Raw genomic sequence first — 17,208 nt, forward strand, 5'->3', positions numbered from 1 at the left:
GAGGCTGCCCTTGGGGGCTACTATGTTGCAGCCGCGGCTTCTCTCCTTCCCAAGTCCTGGGCTCGGCGGGCGACGGTTCCACTTTGTGGGAAGGAACTAGGCGTGAAGAGCCGGTTCACCTCGGCTAGCAGCCCCAGGAGCTGGAAACGGAAGAAAAGGGGCGGCTTTTGCAGGCTCCTAAGTCAGCCCTTTAGGTAAATACTGAAAATTCTAGGAAGCTGTCATCTAGCTACCGGGAGACGAGTCGTGAGGGTACATGAGAGTCTACTTGGTCCTTACTGTCAGCCTGATGACAGTGACTCTTCTCAAACCTTAAACTTCTGTAGCATTGAGAAATTAGCATTATCATTATTATTATCCAACGATCAGACCAGCGGATTTTGGAGAGGGTCATCACCAGACCTTTAGCCATCAGCCAGTGCCTACATTTTCAATTTTAAAAATGACTAATTTTAAAATTCACCACAGTCCGATGAAATCATCCACTGAACCGGGGCTCCAGTGATAGAGGGAGATTTGAAGTCAGCTCCTCTATTTTTGAATTAGTGGAGCTGTTAGGATTTTGATGTTTGGAGAGGAGCGGTTCAGTCTTGACAAGAGACTTGGGGGAAAGTACTAGAATCCCATTTTTTCCTGCACATTCTCAGAAATATTCATGTAGAAGTTAACCTCCCTCAGATTTTTCACTGAACTATAACGAGTTTCTTGAAGAAGAGGCAGTGGGAAAGTAGAAGAAAATGGACAAGTGTCATTTGGTTTCTTATGGCTATTTTCATGTAGTCTTATAATAATCTTTTAATAATATGAATTTTGTTTGTTTTATAAAGGTTTTACTTACATTACCTCCTTTCATCCTTATGCTTAACCCCATTAGAGTGACAGTACAAATTTTATAACTTAGCTTAACCAAGACCTTACCAGTCATCCATCCAGCTAATAAGTAGCAGATAAAATGTGAACCAAGGTCTTTTGAATTCCAGTCCAGTGTTCTTTTTCTTTTCAAACTTCAGTAAGTGACTGCCCTTAAAACAATTATTTTAAACTGTGGAATTTCAGAATCCAGAAAGTTTAGATTTGGAAGGAATATTAGCTATAATGGAACTTAGCTTATTCTATGCTTTAAGAAATATCTTCAGCAAGTTTAAATGACTTGACCAAAATTGTTCTGCTGGAAAGTGACAGAACTGGAACTGGTACCCAAGTTTCTAGAATCTTTAACCAGTGCTTTTTAATACACTGTGTATTCCGAATTTGATTTAATTACTGCCTCCAGAGACTGGGATTTGACCAGGGAATATGTTTTCTTTAGACTAACTCCCTACACCACTACAAATCATAATTAGTAAAAAGAGATTGACTTGCCCAGTACCTACTATGCATAAGAGGCAGGACTTGAATCCGAGTTCTTTATCCTCACTGCCTCTAGAGTAAGTGAAATAAATGTAACAATACTGTTATCTTATATGACTTCAAACACAACTGAATTTGTTAGTGTGCTGTTTCACTGAATATGGACTGATTGTACCATTTTCTATTCTTGCACAACCAGTTCATCTGTAGACATACATTCTTTTTTCTCTTACTGAAAAGTTGCTTAACAATCTTTCCACCCTTTTATCTGCTGCAATTCATGCCCCTACATTAATTCATAAAATTGACCATAATTTAGCATCAAAATGAACTCATCATGACTTTAATGATTTGAGAGACAGATGTGTAGAGGATGGTGAGTAGTATGTAATTAATGTTACAATCTAGAAAAATCTACAGCCTCAGCATTTTTGCTCTGAGTGTGCAGAAAATTAAATATTTTAAATTGTTCATTTTTCCCCCTGAACTCTTTTTTGTTCTCATTTTATCTTCAGAATCCTGCTTGAAAGGAGTATTTACTCTCTGAATTGGCAGGAGCTAAGACAAAGGTATTAAATGTTCCTTTTGGCTGACTGTTTTATTTGCCTGAACTTAAAAATTAAAAGCATCCAAATTGAGATGCTGCCAATCTTTACTCTGATTTCTTTAAAATTATATATGGATTTTAGGAAATTACACATTTCAAAAGTTGCTATTCTGCCTTTATTACTTGTCAATACAAATAATGTTAGCCTTTAAAACTTTACACTATTTTTACTTAAGAGTACTTAGAGTATCCCACTTTCCTCAATACTTCCTATCTTTGCTTTCTCAAATCAAAATGCTTTATCACAGCCTTAAGCATACATACCATATTCAGACTCATCAACCAAGGAACTATGAAGTTGTTACCTTTGGCTTTTTATTTAAAGTACAGTTAATGAAAATTAACAGAGCAGACATACTTTTTTAAAGTAAGGAGAATGTTTGCCTCAATATATCAACTGCCTATGTGTGTCTGTGTGTGTGTGTGTGACTAGAGTGATGTGTATATGACTTGTAGTGACACAGAAGTGATTTTAAATCAAAGATTTTGTTATTCAGTCTGTAAAAATTTTTAGTTTGTATTTTTGGATTATGACCTTGTTCATCTATACAACACCATTTTATATCCAGTGGATGAGGCTGTGGAGAAAGGAAGATGTAGGGTAGTGATTCCTAAACTTTTTTTTTAAATGTGATCAAAGATTTTAATTATGAAAAAACTTTGTTGTTTTAATGCAAAAACTATTCATTTTTTTTTAATCCTCTGTGAATCTTTCCAGAATTTGACACTACCAAGTGTCTTTGGAAATGTATACTATGTTACCGTATCTGCTCTACTTGCTTTTATTATCATGCAGTTAGCACTTGTTGATCTTATCAAAAGCCTTTTAGCTTTCTTTCTCTCCTTAAGTGACCAGGAATTTAGGGCAGTGTGCCAAAGGCAGTCTGGTAATCAATAGGAGTTTGTAACTCAGGAGAGCTGATCAACAGGTTACTTGAACTATATATATTTTAGATCTTGTAATCTTTCTCTTTTCCAATCATACCAATAACTGCCAATCTTTTCATTTCTCTTTGTTAGAACAGAGGTTAGTAAGCATAAAAGGGATAGTAAATGTAAGAGGATAATAATCCAGTGCCTGACCTAGTGATTTTACCCACTTGTACTCATCTTCCTGCACATAGTAGGCATTTAATTAATATTTAATTGAATTAGGCAACTTGCATTCTCATCTTTTGATTGTTAGATCTGCTAAGAGTGCTATGGTATTTGGACTCAATAAACATTTTAATGACTTCCTATCATAGCAATATTCTAGATATGCATTTTTAGATCATTGTCAGTCATGCTATTCTCCACACACACACACACACACACACACACACACACACACACACCATGTTTGACCATTTAATTTAGTATTATTGGAAAGGTGAAGGAGATGAGCTGTGAAAGTTGAAAAAAGTCAAATAAGTTAATTGCTACTTGACAGCATTTCCTCCAAAAGATTTAGTTAGATATGATTAATTAGGGCTTAGGGGCAGTTAAGTGGCACAGTGGATAGAGCTCTGGCCCTAGAGTCAAGAGGACTTGAGTTCAAATCCAGCCTCATTCATTTAATAATTTACCTAGCTATGTGACCTAGGCAAATCACCTAACCCCATTGCCTTGCAAAAAAAAAATAAGTAACTAAACAGAGAATTTGGGTTCTTTCGGTGGATTTTGATACTTATATAACCTGTTCTGCATTTATTATTATTTATTATTATTATTATTATTATTATTATTATTATTTTAGGTTTTTGCAAGGAAAATGGGGTTAAGTGGCTTGCCTAAGGCCACACAGCTAGGTAATTATTAAGGCCAGATTTGAACTCAGGTACTCCTGACTCCAGGGCGGGTGCTCTATCCCCTGCGCCACCTAGCCACCCCTAACCTGCTGTACACTAAATTAAATAAGCAAAAAAATGAATATGGTACTAGACTTTAACTTAGTCAATTCAAATCTGGGTTTAAATCTCTCCTCTGAATATTACCTAGCTATGATCATGAGCATGAAATATGAACTTACTGACTCTGTAAAAAAAAAACTGGAATAATGCACTGTTGTTGAAAGACTTAAATAAGTTTGAGTATGTAAAATGCTTCACAAGCTTAACAGCATTATCTAAATGCTAGTTATTATTTCTTTATGCAAGCATATTTTTAACAATTGTACAATCTCTCAATTTTTGTTTTGGTAGTAAAATTTAAATAATTTTCTTCCAAAAGAAATAGACATAGGTACAACTAGGTAGCACAGTGGATAGAGCACCCGCCCTGGAGTCAGGAGAACCTGAGATCAAATTCCACCTCTGACACTTAATAATTGTGTAACCTTGGGCAGATCACTTAACCCTGTTGCCTTGCCAAAACAAAAAAAAAAGCAGAAAAAGAAAAAAAGATTGAGAGGAGAGGAATTGTTGAGGAATAGATTAGACTTGGAGTCAAGAATACTTGGCCTTTTGCATATGATTTTGCAGCATCAGATGCCTTATATGTAAACTGTCCATATTTGTCAATAACATGATTGTTAAGAAGCAGTGGGGTGTAATGGCTAGAGCACCTACCCCTTAGTGAGAAATTCCAGGATTCAAGTACCTGTCCCTTCACACAAACTGGCCTTGTGACCATGAGCATATTCTTTAACTTTTCAGTGTTCAAGTCACATATCTTAGATTGAGCAGCATTGATAAAAGAATTTTTCCATGAGAGTTCCTCGAACCAATTTAACAGGGTTGGTCATATATATGTTTAATAGGGTTAGTCATATACATATATATGTACATAATACTCACACACATATATAACATAGATTGTTACATATAAGACTCTAAACTTCTCCTGAACTCATGGATCACTAAAGCTAACCTTGATTCTGAAGCAAAGATCTAACCTCTGATATTTACTTCTCATGAAATATTGGGCAGGTCACTTATCCTTTCAGCATCTCCCTTTCTTAATCTATAGAATGGTGAGATTTGATTGGATGGCTTGTGAGATTTCTTCCAGCTCTAGATTTATGATCTTTGAACTTGTTAATGATGTAATAGTCTTTGGACTACTTTGTAGATCATTGGCAAAGGAAGGTTAAGTCCATTCATAACACTAATAAATACAGTTTCTTTTTACCTATTTGCCTGGAATAACCATAAGTAAAATGCATTTACTATTATACTGAGAAACTAATCTGCATTTTTAAATTCTGAAGTTCCACAAATAAATTTAAACTGAAGTTATAAATGGTAACTATTATTCAGATGTCTTTGATGTGGTATAGCATTTAAAGTCTCAACCAACTGGATATTTGATTTTTATGAATTTTTTTATACAAGTTCCCTCCTTTGAGTCTGTGGCTCTCTCAGCCCCTCATTCCCCCTTCAGTATTGCTGGTGATTGCTTGCCCTGAGCTACATTGTAAAGCCAAAAATAGTCACAAAAAGTTCATCTGGTGGCAGTCAGATTAATGAATGTATCAGGATCAAGGGAAATTGCTAGAACCAAAAGGCATGGGCAAAAATGCATTAGGCAAAGACCATCCAAATGATAGAGCTCGATGCCCGATAATGTTTATAGAAGTAATAAGAATATCAAATATGTGGAAGTTAGTATATTACAAAAAATGTATGGTATACTGTGTTAGAGAGCTAGTGATCCTGATGTGCCACAGATCTTTCTATACAGAGGTTGCTAACAGTGGTGGGGTTTTTTTGTTTTTTGTTTTTGTTTTTTTAGTAATTCATCTGGCCATCAATATTTTATCTCCTAAGCATTTCACGGCTATCCTTTCCCACTACTGCCACCAAATAGTTCTGGTCAGATCACTTCGCTACAAACATCTTGGATTTTTGTTTTCTTTTTGCTTACAAAGAAAAATTCAAACTCCTTTTTCTGGAGCTCAAGGACTGCTATAGTCTAGTGCTATTTTGTTTTTCTATGTTTATCTTTTACTGCTCCCCCTCCAAACTAGACTTATCCCCAGGATACACATTCTACATTTTCCCAACTAAGTTGATAAGACATAAAGTAGATCAAGATGCAAAAGAACTCATAGCTTTTATAGTTAATATGACTGTATCTTCAGTAAAATTGTTAAACTTGGCAAGCCATGGTGTTAATAAAATATGGAAGCATTTGTTTTCCTAGTAATTAGAAATGAAAAAGGCAGCATTGTAGTTCTTGATGAGAAATGTATCAGTATCACACATTCTATTAGCTCAAAGTGAAAGCAATAAAAAGGTTACACTAAGCAACATTCTAAATTATGAAACAATAAGAATGCAACTGATGAGAAAAATTATTGAAATAACTCATTCCTTCTTGTAAAGAAAACTGAACTATAAAGTGACCAGCTAAAGTTACTCTGTTCAAAATTCTAGGACAGAATCACTTTAGAAAGTTTTATAAGAATATTTACAATAATATGATGTAAAAAATTAAGCATATATTCTTAGTGTAGCCAGTGATTTGTTTCTGGGTTCAGTTCTGCCTCGTGATGAATTGCAACTCAGACTTGGGAATGCAGGTTTTGGAAAGAAGATAGAGATTTATTAAAAGAAGCTGAAACATATTAAGAACTTAACAGAGGGGTGGCTAGGTGGTGCAGTGGACAGGGCACCGGCCCTGGAATCAGGAGTACATGAGTTCAAATCCGGCCTCCGACACTTAATAATTACCTAGCTTGGCTTTGGCCAAGCCACTCAACCCCATTTGCCTTGTAAAAACCTAAAAAGAAGAAAAAGAAGGGGGGAAAAAAAGAAAGTAATAGAAAACTTAAGAGAGTTTAAAGAGAAGACCAAGTGGATTGTTGATTTGAATTGGCCAGGCCAGCTGGTCAGGGTTCAGCAGGAGGCTGTAAAGTAAAAAAAAAGAAGGCGAGCCCTTCCTCAATTTCCTTAAACTCTCTCCCAGAGTCCATGGGAGAGGGTGGTGACCTGGGAGTTACCCAAGTCCGGCTTTGGAGATTTTGCCTTTTGAAGAGGGGTCTATTTTGGGTGGTCTTTCCAGTGCCTGCTCCCTGGCTGCCCCAGCAGAAGACCATGCAATATAAATTAGATTGAAGGTCAGGCCCTCAAGTGTGGCCTAAATTAGATGTTAAAGGAAGAAGGAAGATTCCCTTAACAATGAAAACAAAAAACATTTACAAAGTTTGTCTTCAACTGATCTCATCACTCCCAAGTCCATGTTTTTCTGCATCATTAGGAAGAAATCAATTTAAAATCTATTAAGCACTTCACCTGTGCCAGGGATACTGGCTTCTACCCCCACCTCCCAAGTTTTTAAAAAAAGACCAAGTGTATATATATACAAGTAGATAACACAATCCAAGCAAGGTAATTTCAAGTGGAGGGACTGACCTTGGGAGGGAGGGGGAAGGGGAGACATAGACCAGGGCTCCTTTGGAAATGATATTTAAGTATCAAAGAAAACTTGGGATTCTAAGAGGTAGGTATGAGGAGTGAATATATTTCAGACATTGGGGACAGCTTGTGCAAAGGCTTATGAAGATGGAAGAGATAGTGTGCCTTGGCTGAAACACAGTGTGACTTTGCCCCTGAAGAGGGGCGAAAGTATAATAAGACTAGAAAAAGTATATTGCAGCCAGGCTCTGAGGACTTTAAAATGTCTAATTAAACCGTTTTACTGAACAGGAAAATGAATTATTAGTCTTAGGTGTATTTTAGAAAAAAAAAATAACTTCTGCATTGAAGGGAGAATTTTAAGGTGGGAGAATAGTTAGAACCTATTTTAGTTAGAGAGGATGATCTGGAGAGATCAAAGGAGACTGAGAAGAAAGAAAACCAGGAGGAAATGGTGTCCTGGAAACCTAGAGAGAAGAGAAAAATGTGTCTTTAACATTTCTTTGATCATTTGAGATAAGTTCACCCTATACCATTCCCCCATCCCTTCCTCCGCGTATTGTATATTACCCTTCTCATGCTCAACAATTATAAGAAATAGTAAGTTCAAGCCCTTTCTTATCTTTTTCTATATTAGTGTCCTCTTACCTTCTCTTCTCTTTCTTCTTTCTCTTTCCCCTCTTAAAACTCTCAAAACAGAATTAATCTACCTCTGTTTTTATTTATTTCTATCTATAGTATGCTTTGAGGTCATTAAGTTTCTGAAGGGATATTTGTTACTATTCCCCTTATTAAAATTTTAGCACTACATCATCTTACAGACAGTTTCAGCTAAATTTGCCTTCCTAGGTTTCTTTGGACTGTTGTATTTGTATATAAAAGACCCTGCTGAGCTCTAGTAGTTTTCATGAGAAATGTTTGAAAGTCATCTTCACTATTAAAGGACCATTTTTTCCCTCTCTTGTAGGATAATATTCAGAATAACCAAGTTATTCTTGGTTGTAAGCTTCTCTTTTTGGACTGTAGTATTCTAGGATCTCCTCTCATTTTAGTAAGAGTTGCCAGGTATTGATCCTGACTCTAGTACTTTGATATTTGAACTGTTTGCAATATTTGGCAGACAGGAGTAGGATAGTTAGTCCTGGATTTTGGTTCTGACATTACTGGAACATTTCCTTTTAGGGCTTCTTCCAGTAGATTTTTAATGCACTCTTTTTAGTCGAACTTTGCTCTTTGGTTCTAATTGAACTGAACATTTTTTTAATTAAATTATTGTTTCAGAGTCTAATGATTTTTAAATTATCTCTCCTTGATCTCTTTTTTTCTGGTCATTTGTTTACAGTTGCACTTTCTTCTATACAAACTTTTGTTTTTGTTCTAATATTTCTTGTTCTCCGAGACATTTCTCTGGTCTATTCTAGTTTTTAGAGTTTACACTTTTTGGGTAAAGTTTGTCTTTTTTGTCCTTTGAACTCCTTATTCTCTTCATTCTTTCCTCTAGAATTTTTATTTCATTTTTTTAGCTCTTCATTTTTCTCTCTGCTTGTAGTCATTATGGAGTTACTTGTTCCTTCTTTTGGGAATCTCTAGATCTACAATAATTTTTATACTGTTGGTGAGTTTTATTTACTAACTTCTCCACACTTAGTTTTTAAATTTGGTTTGTTTCAGAACCAGGATCTTGACACTAATACCATTTTTTTGGTTGATCATCTTCCAGTTTTAGGCTTTTTGCATCTTTGGGAGTCTGAGTACTAGAACTTTAGGAACCTCTCTGGCATGTCAGAAAAGAGTTTCTGCCTTCTTCAGCCTCTAGTCTTTGCATGTTTTTGAGCGAGTTCTGCAGCATCTTCTCCCTTGAGCATTACCCCATGATGTTCCCCATGGCTTCCAAGTTCCCCACCTTGGAGCTTTCTGAACACTCTGAGAACTTATTTAGAGGAACCCTTCATTCTTACTAACTCGACACAGAGCCTAGGAGGCTACACATTTTCAATGTTAGTTTGTGTTCTTGATACAAGACAACCTAGGGATAGAGCTGGTAGAGACTCCCTTTCCTATAGCCCTCAGGATTTTAGCTGACCTCTTGTTCATTTCTGGGTAGAAGCAAAGCACTTATTATAGTTTCCCATTGGGAAATTTAGAAGAACTGGGTTTAGAGTAAATGATAATGAATAATGAGTTCAAGTTTAAAGTGTTGATTTTGGGGTATCTATGGGACATCTGGTTGGAAATGCTTGGTAGGCTGTTGATGATTAAGGATTGGAGCATAGGAGAAAGATTCTGCCTCAATGAAAAGCATCTGCAGAGACATCTCAGTTGAACCTATGAGAGCCGATGAAATCACCAAAATAGAGGTGTACTGGCAAATGTTTAATAATTTATTCTTCAGGAAAACAAAACAAACATCAAAAAAAAGTTGGAATTGTTCTTTTGACAGCTGAGTTTAATCTGCATTAAAAACTTCTCTAGTCAGTCAGTAAACATTTATTAAGTGGCTATATGTGCTAGTTGCTGTGGTGAGCATCAGGATACAAAGAAAGGCATGAGCGAGTGCCTATTCCCGAGGAACTACCAATCTAATTGGGAATGCAACATGAACATAATCATGTACAGACAAGCTATGTGCAGGATAAATAGGAAATAATCAATATAGGGAAGAAATAAGGATTAAAAAGAATTTGGAAAAACTTCTTTCAGAAATGATTTTAGCTGGAATTTGAAGAAAGCCAAGAAAGTTCAGCAGTAGAGATATGAAGAAAGAACCTTGCATGCATGTAGGATAGTCATTGAAAGTTCCTGGAGGGGGCGGCTAGGTGGCACAGTGGATAAAGCACCGGCCCTGGAGTCTGGAGTACCTGGGTTCAAATCCAGTCTCAGACACTTAATAATTACCTAGCTGCGTGGCCTTGGGCAAGCCACTTACCCCCATTTGCCTTGCAAAAAACCTAAAAAAAAAATAAGTGCCTGGAGTCTGGAAATGAAGTACCTTGTTCAAAGAATAACAAGGAGCCCATCAGGGAGGTCCCTGTTGCTGAATATTAAATGGAGGAGTGTAAGGTATATATAGACTTGAAAAGCTAAAGGAATCTCAAGCTTTTTAACAACCAAAACTTAAAAATTAACCTGCTATATTTGGTCAAACATTTAATTAATTCACCCCTTAAAAGTGCCTAGATTTATTGAATTTTGAGTCTCACCTATGGTTCCCTTGGCAGTGCCAGATTAAAAATGATTTCAGGGCCTTATAAGGCTCTCAGGCCTGATGTTCCTGCCCTGCTGTAGGTCGAGTGTGTGCTTATGAGGAGGTTGGGGGGGGTGGCTTAGTGTGACATGATTGAACCTTCACTTTTTAGCCAGTCTAACAAATAAGTCAATTTCTGAGGTGTAAATGCTTATGCTGAAAATTAACAGTCAATTTTCTCAAGCCAATTCAAACGTAACTCCAGCATACTCCAAATGAGAAAAGGTAAAGAAAAAGGAGAAGAGGGCTCAGGCTAGAACCTTGAATGCATTCACAATAGGCGCATGACATAATCCAGCATAAAAAACCTGAGAAAAAGCAGTCAGACAGGTAGGGGAAGATCCAGGAGAGGCAGAAAATCTAGATCGAACATACAGGAGGAAGGTAGTCAACTGTGTCAAAGGCTTCATGCAGCATTGTAAAGGTGGATGAAGATTGACAAAAGGCCATTAGATCTGATGAGATCATTAGTATTAGTATTAGTATTAGTATTAGTATTAGTATTAGTATTAGTAAAGAACAGTTTCAATTGAATGATCAAGTTGGAAACCTGATTACAAGGGGTTTAGAAGAAACTGGAGGTAGGGTTGGAGGCAACCTGTATAAACAACTTGTGTAAACAATATAAAAAAGGAGTTTTATGAAAAAGTGAAAAAGACATATAAGATGATAGGTAGTGGGGATGGAAGAATCTAGTAGGGTTTTGTTTTCTTGTTAGGATTAGGGAAATGGATTTGTTTGGATTAGAAAAGACACCAATAGATAAAAGACTGAAAAATTGATAGTGGAAATCAGAGGACCTTCAGATTAAATAAGGGAGGGACTAATGGGGAAAGGTGTGAAGTGGTTTTCTAGGAAGGATAAGAGGAAGATAGTAGTTAATATCTTCAATTTTCTAGGAAAATAAGCAGTTTGATCCTCATCTAGGAGGCTTTGGGAAGAGGAGTACTTTGAGAGTCTTGAGGTTGATATGAAAAGATTTGGAACTGCCATCATGGTGAATCAGTTATGGAGGAGTAAAAGAATTGTGTAACCACAAGGAAGATAAAGTTGAGATTAAGTAACATGAATTTCCAGGAGGCCTTGTCAGGATAGTTGAGTGACTTTGTCTAGCTATTTCAACAGCATTTAGAATTGGAGGGAGACAGGAATAATTTACTCAATAGGAGATTAGTACCCTGCCTTCATAGATTTTGACAAGAAATTTTAATTGAGAAATAAAATAGGAACAAGAATCCAGTGGGCAAAAGGAGAAAGGAAACTAGATTTACTCTTATCTCTGTAGTAAAGGGAACATTAATTGGATTTTTTTACTTCAGGTTGCAAGGCAAATTAAAGGGTTAATTTTTCATACCTTTCTTTTCTCAGGATGTGTCAGAGAGGACATCTATTGTAACTACATGGATCTGGCCTTTGGATCATTGAGATTCAAAATTGGGGATTTTACTCATTGCAATTCGGATGGATTATTGGTTTTGAAAACCTTTGACTTCCAGGTTGACCCAAGAGATAATCAGCTCCAGAATGTACTGCTAAATCTTTAACAATAGGCTTTCTGAAGAGCATCTCAATTATTAGTGTTTTCCTCATCACTTTCTCCAGTCTAGATTGTCAATAAAACCATCAAGCCAAAACTTAAATGCTCAGACTGAAAATTTATCCATCTCTTAAGTTATAAACTGACTCCACCATACTCCCAGTATTGGGTCTTTGAGTTGGAAGAACCCTGGCCTTCTAGTGAGACTATACCTGAATAAGACTTCATTCTTTAGCATACTCAACAGATTTGGTTCTGAGTGATAAGCCTTATATAGATTTGTTCCATTATTTTTCCTAATCTTCAGGTTTAGGTATGGATATTGGTAAAGTGAAGTATATCTCTTTTATTTGGAACATAAGTCCTGAAGTTGGTAAATTACATCCAATTTTAATATTTTATTATACAATTTTAAACTGTCATTTTGGCAGTGAATCAATGCAGATGGTTATAAACATGTGTATTCATTTTTTTTCAGAGAACTGAAGTATCATAATAAATCTATATCATCCTCAAAACAAATATAGGCAATCAGTAGAACTCTGTTATCATGTACCTTGTTATTATAATGGTCATCAATCTTTGGTAGAAAATAGAAACTTTGGGGTAGAGTTTTTATAGTAAAGCTTTAAATGTTAACTGGTTGTTATTTGCAGAGAAAAACTTCTAATTGCTTCCCTGCCTTCTCAAAATGTTAATATGCAAGTGATTATTTACAATCCACCCTATCCTTTTTGTTGCCAATGCTATTCTCTAATATCAAAATAGTTGCTGCTTATCTAATGATCTTTAAGGATTTTATTTACACTGATCCTATGACATAGGTAATGCAAATAATATTACTCCCGTTTTTAAAAATAGATTGAAACTGAGATAAAATGACTTGTCAAGCAAGAACAATTAGAAATTCTTAAAATCTGAATTTGAACCCAAGTCTTCAGATCCCAGGACCACAGGCTTTCAGATGCCTTTTCTGTTCATTGTTCCTCTCTCTTCTCTCTCTACAGTTTGTTTGCTATATAACTTCTAGTCTTTTCAGTTTCCTCCAATTCTTAAGTATTTAAGTACTAAGTATTTTTGGTTCATTTCTATAGAATTAAAGCTCCTTAAGGGCAAGGCCTGTGGCATTTTTGTCTTTTTTTTTTCAGCTCTTTATCTGTCACAGTATGTTGGAAATAAGAGTAGGCATTTAAAAAAGTTTGAATTGGTTCCTCCTCTCCTCTCTGCCCAGTGCCACTGAATGAGGATCTGCTACTGCAACCTTACTTCCAGGAACCATGGCTTCTGGAGTAACTATGATTGATGAAGTAAAAAAAAAAGTTTTTAATGACATGAAAGTAAGGAAATCTACACAAGAGGAGATCAAAAAAAGAAAAAAAAGCTGTTTTCTTCTGTTTAAATGATGACAAAAAACAAATAATTGTAGAGGAAGCAAAGCAGATCTTGGTGGGTGACATTGGTGACTCCTACACATCTTTTGTGAAGTTGCAAACTCTGAATGATTGCCGATATGCTCTGTATGATGGCACATATGACACAAAAGAATCTAAGAAAGAAGACCTAGTTTTGATATTCTGGGCTCCAGAATGTGCACCTTTAAAAAGCAAGATGATTTGTGCTGGTTCTAAAAATGCCATTAAAAAGAAATTTACAGGTATTAAACATAAGTGACAAGTAAATGACTTGGATGATATTAAGGGTCATTCAATGCTTGGAGAGAAATTGGGAGGTAATGTAGTAGTTCCAGTTGAAGGAAGACCTTTATAAAATGACAATGAAGTGCAGCTCCATCAGTTGGAATAATGTTAGAATTTTGTCCCTTACCATACCTTCCCAGAAAACATAAGATATGTCAATAATTTAAACAGCTTACTAGTGATTGCTGCTGGACTGTTTCAACCTGGTAGTTATATGTAGAATTCTAGGAATGCCTTTGCATCAATTTGAATAGTTTAGAAAACTGCAAAGGGTTAGCTAATTAAATGCCTTGAAAATATGATCAACTGGTCAGATGCTAAACTTCATTCAGTAATATGTAGAATTGCACTTGATTGCAGTTCCTGAAGTTCTTGTGCTTTGTACTCCTAACCTGCCTTTAACATGCTTATTGTGACATGGCAGCATATACATATATATATGCATATTTATATATACACACATATATAGGCACACACATAAATGTATATATTTAATGGGTAACTATGCATTGAAAGCATTTTTATATAATTAGATCCCCCTCAAAAAAGGAATGTCAATTAAGTTATCATATCAGTCATCAAATTATTATAGTACCTTGATTTCATTCCTGTTATCTCCATATTTTCCTAAATGAAGTAGTAGTTATTGCCTTTTAATTTTCCATTGAATGTATACTAGAATAGGAATAAGAGTTAAGTGTTTACTATGTAAGTCTTGCAAAACTAAAGATATTTTGAGTAATGCAGTTATAATAATATCTGTATGAAAAGAGCCTTAAATGGAACATTGTTTTTGAAATCAAACTCCCCACCCCCACAAAATTGGCTATGTAGCAATAAAACTCATGGCTTATTACAAAAAACAAAGTATGAATTGAAATCTCTTAACCTAACTGAAAGATCTTAATGTGTCAAATACAGTCTCAGTCTCAAAGATTGTCCGAGCTTGGAGGGACTTTAAAGATTAAGGTAGTCAGTTCTCTCCTTTTACAAATGAGGAATTTGACATCCAAAGCTATTCAGGATCCTTTCTATGTGGTGGGAGATGGGAATTTAACAATTTCCTGATGTCAGTGTTCTTAGGGGTCCTATTGAAATTTATATTTTGCACTTTTTGTCAGAGAGGCAGCATTGCAGAGTGTGGAGAACTGACTGAAAGTCAGGGAGACCTGAGTTCAAGGTCTAAACAAAGCTTTGAGTCCTTGGGAAAGTCACTTCACCTCTTTATCTGTAAAAATAAGGAAGCTGAGCTACAAGACCTCTAACTAAATCTCTAAAGCTGTAATCCTACAATAAGGATGGAAGTGGTTCTTGTTTTTAAAAAAAGACACATAACATCTTAGTAAAAATGCCCACAAAACCAACAGCAAAAAGGCAAGGAAAGTGTATAGTTTTTTAGTCTGTCTAGAAATCAGGCAGTAGTATTGTGATTTCCTGAATGTTAAAAGGAAGAAGGTGAGTTAGGTTCAATGATCTCTGAGGAATAACTGAAACTTTTCTGCTAATAACATATCTTATAAGAAATCTGTTTGTATTTTTTTTAAAAGTCTTGAAAGGTGATAGTTTGAACATTGGATTTTCTTTCCAATTCTGTGCCTTGATTATATGATAATGAACAAGTCACTTCCCTTCTTTGGGTTTTGTTTTTCTCGTCTGTAAAATGGAGATGTTGACTGGAGGATGTATAAGGACCCTTCCAATTTTAACATTCTTTTGATAACATGAGTGAATTTTCTTGGGAAAAAACATGAGAATAATGCAAAGGAAGGGAAACATGTCGAATTTGATACAAGAATTTGGTTGTGATCCTTAAGACTCATTAGAATTACACAAGTGATGCTTTCTGATAAGACAAGCAGCATATGGAAACTTTTTTCAACAACTTTGTGAGTGACCTAGGAAGGAAGAATTTATATATCAGGTGAGAAGTGTGGAATTATCTCTTTTAAAATTTAGATACTTCCTTTGCTGTTTTAAATATTCTTAATATATAGATATTCTGAGTCATCTCAGATTCTACACATCTAAAATATAACTCATCTCACTCCTGAAATATGCCCCTCCCCTAGACTTTGCTATTTCTTTTGTGATCATAGTCACCCAGATTTCCAGCCCTCAAATCATCCTTGATTCTTCATTCTTTCCCATATCTACTGAGTTACTTGAATTGCCCCTTTGTCACTGCTTTTATCACCAATATCCTAAATCAGGTTCTCAGCCATTCTTGTTTGGATTATTTCAATAATTTACTAAATGATCTGTCTACTTATAGTCCCTCCCCTTTCTAATCTATCATTGACATGTCTGCCAAAGTAATCTTCCAAAAGTTTGAGTATTATCATTTTACTCTTCTGCTCAAAATGCTGCTGGGGTCCCTCATGCCTCAGGATAAAATACAAATACTTCGCTTTGACATTTAAAACCCTTCACAATCTGATTCTAGTCTGTCTTTCCAGAATTATTCATGTTACTGCTAGCCACATCTTCCACATTTTACCCAAGGTCTGGCCTCGTTGCGGCCTCCAAAACTGGAAATGCTATTTTTCCTCTCTTGCCTTTCTCTTCCCTATCCCTGAAGTTCATTCATCTCACCTCTGCCTCTCATAGGCAAGCTAAACTTAACTTCTGTCAGGGAAGAACTCAGATACTAACTCCTGAGCAAATCTCTGATCTCCAAGTTGTTGATGCTCTCTCCCTCCTTAGATTGATTTGTTTATATTTATCTGTTTATATGCTGTATTTGCACTGAACCTTGCCTGTGGAAGGTGCTTTCTTGAATGTCTGTGTAATCAAATCTCGCACTTCATTCCACATGTATCCCAGAGCATTCACCTATGTGCTGCACAATCATGAGGTGTCTTACTGAGTTGCTTCATCTGTGTACTACATGTCTCCCTAATTCAATTGTGGGTTACTGTAGCAGAGTCTAACTGTTTTTTTTCTTTTTTGTCACTTTATTTTTCTATAGAGCTTTCATTATTGAGGTTCCTCAGTGCTGAACTAACAAGAGGTTACTTCCTTGAACATAATGAAGCAAAGTATACAGAAAGAAGAGAGAGAGTGTACACATGTATGCGAATACCAAGAGAACTGGAAAAGGTATTGTATTTTTTTTCATTAAAGATCTTAGTCAAAATGTTTGTCATATAAAAGTTCTTGAGAATAAATTTGACTTATTTTAAAGATACTGGAAACAGTTATCTTTTTGTTTGTTTGTTTTGTTTTTTGTATTTTTTTTTTGCAAGGCAAGTGGGGTTAAGTGGCTTGCCCAAGGCCACACAGCTAGGTAATTATTAAGTGTCTGAGACCAGATTTGAACCCAGGTACTCCTGACTCCAGGGCCTGGGCTTTATCCACTACAACCACCTAGCCACCCCTGGAACAATGTTATCTTAAAAGTCAGGACCACAATTTTTTAATATGCTTTTAGTTTA

General features: G+C 35.8%; 1 protein-coding gene and 1 pseudogene across 2 annotated transcripts in view; both read left to right on the forward strand.

Annotated features, from left to right (window-relative positions):
* TAPT1 (transmembrane anterior posterior transformation 1) overlaps positions 1–17,208 on the forward strand; it is a 125,246-nt gene that overhangs the window by 34,349 nt on the left and 73,689 nt on the right. For both annotated transcript variants that reach the window (XM_074229744.1, XM_074229743.1), the window contains exon 2: positions 16,743–16,873. In XM_074229744.1, the coding sequence (XP_074085845.1) occupies positions 16,743–16,873 (131 nt within the window). The remainder of the gene's footprint in view (positions 1–16,742; positions 16,874–17,208) is intronic.
* On the forward strand, positions 27–16,730 carry LOC141518065 (cofilin-2 pseudogene; annotated as a pseudogene).

The sequence above is a fragment of the Macrotis lagotis genome, chromosome 3 (genome assembly GCF_037893015.1).
Source record: "Macrotis lagotis isolate mMagLag1 chromosome 3, bilby.v1.9.chrom.fasta, whole genome shotgun sequence".
NCBI lineage: Eukaryota > Metazoa > Chordata > Mammalia > Peramelemorphia > Peramelidae > Macrotis > Macrotis lagotis.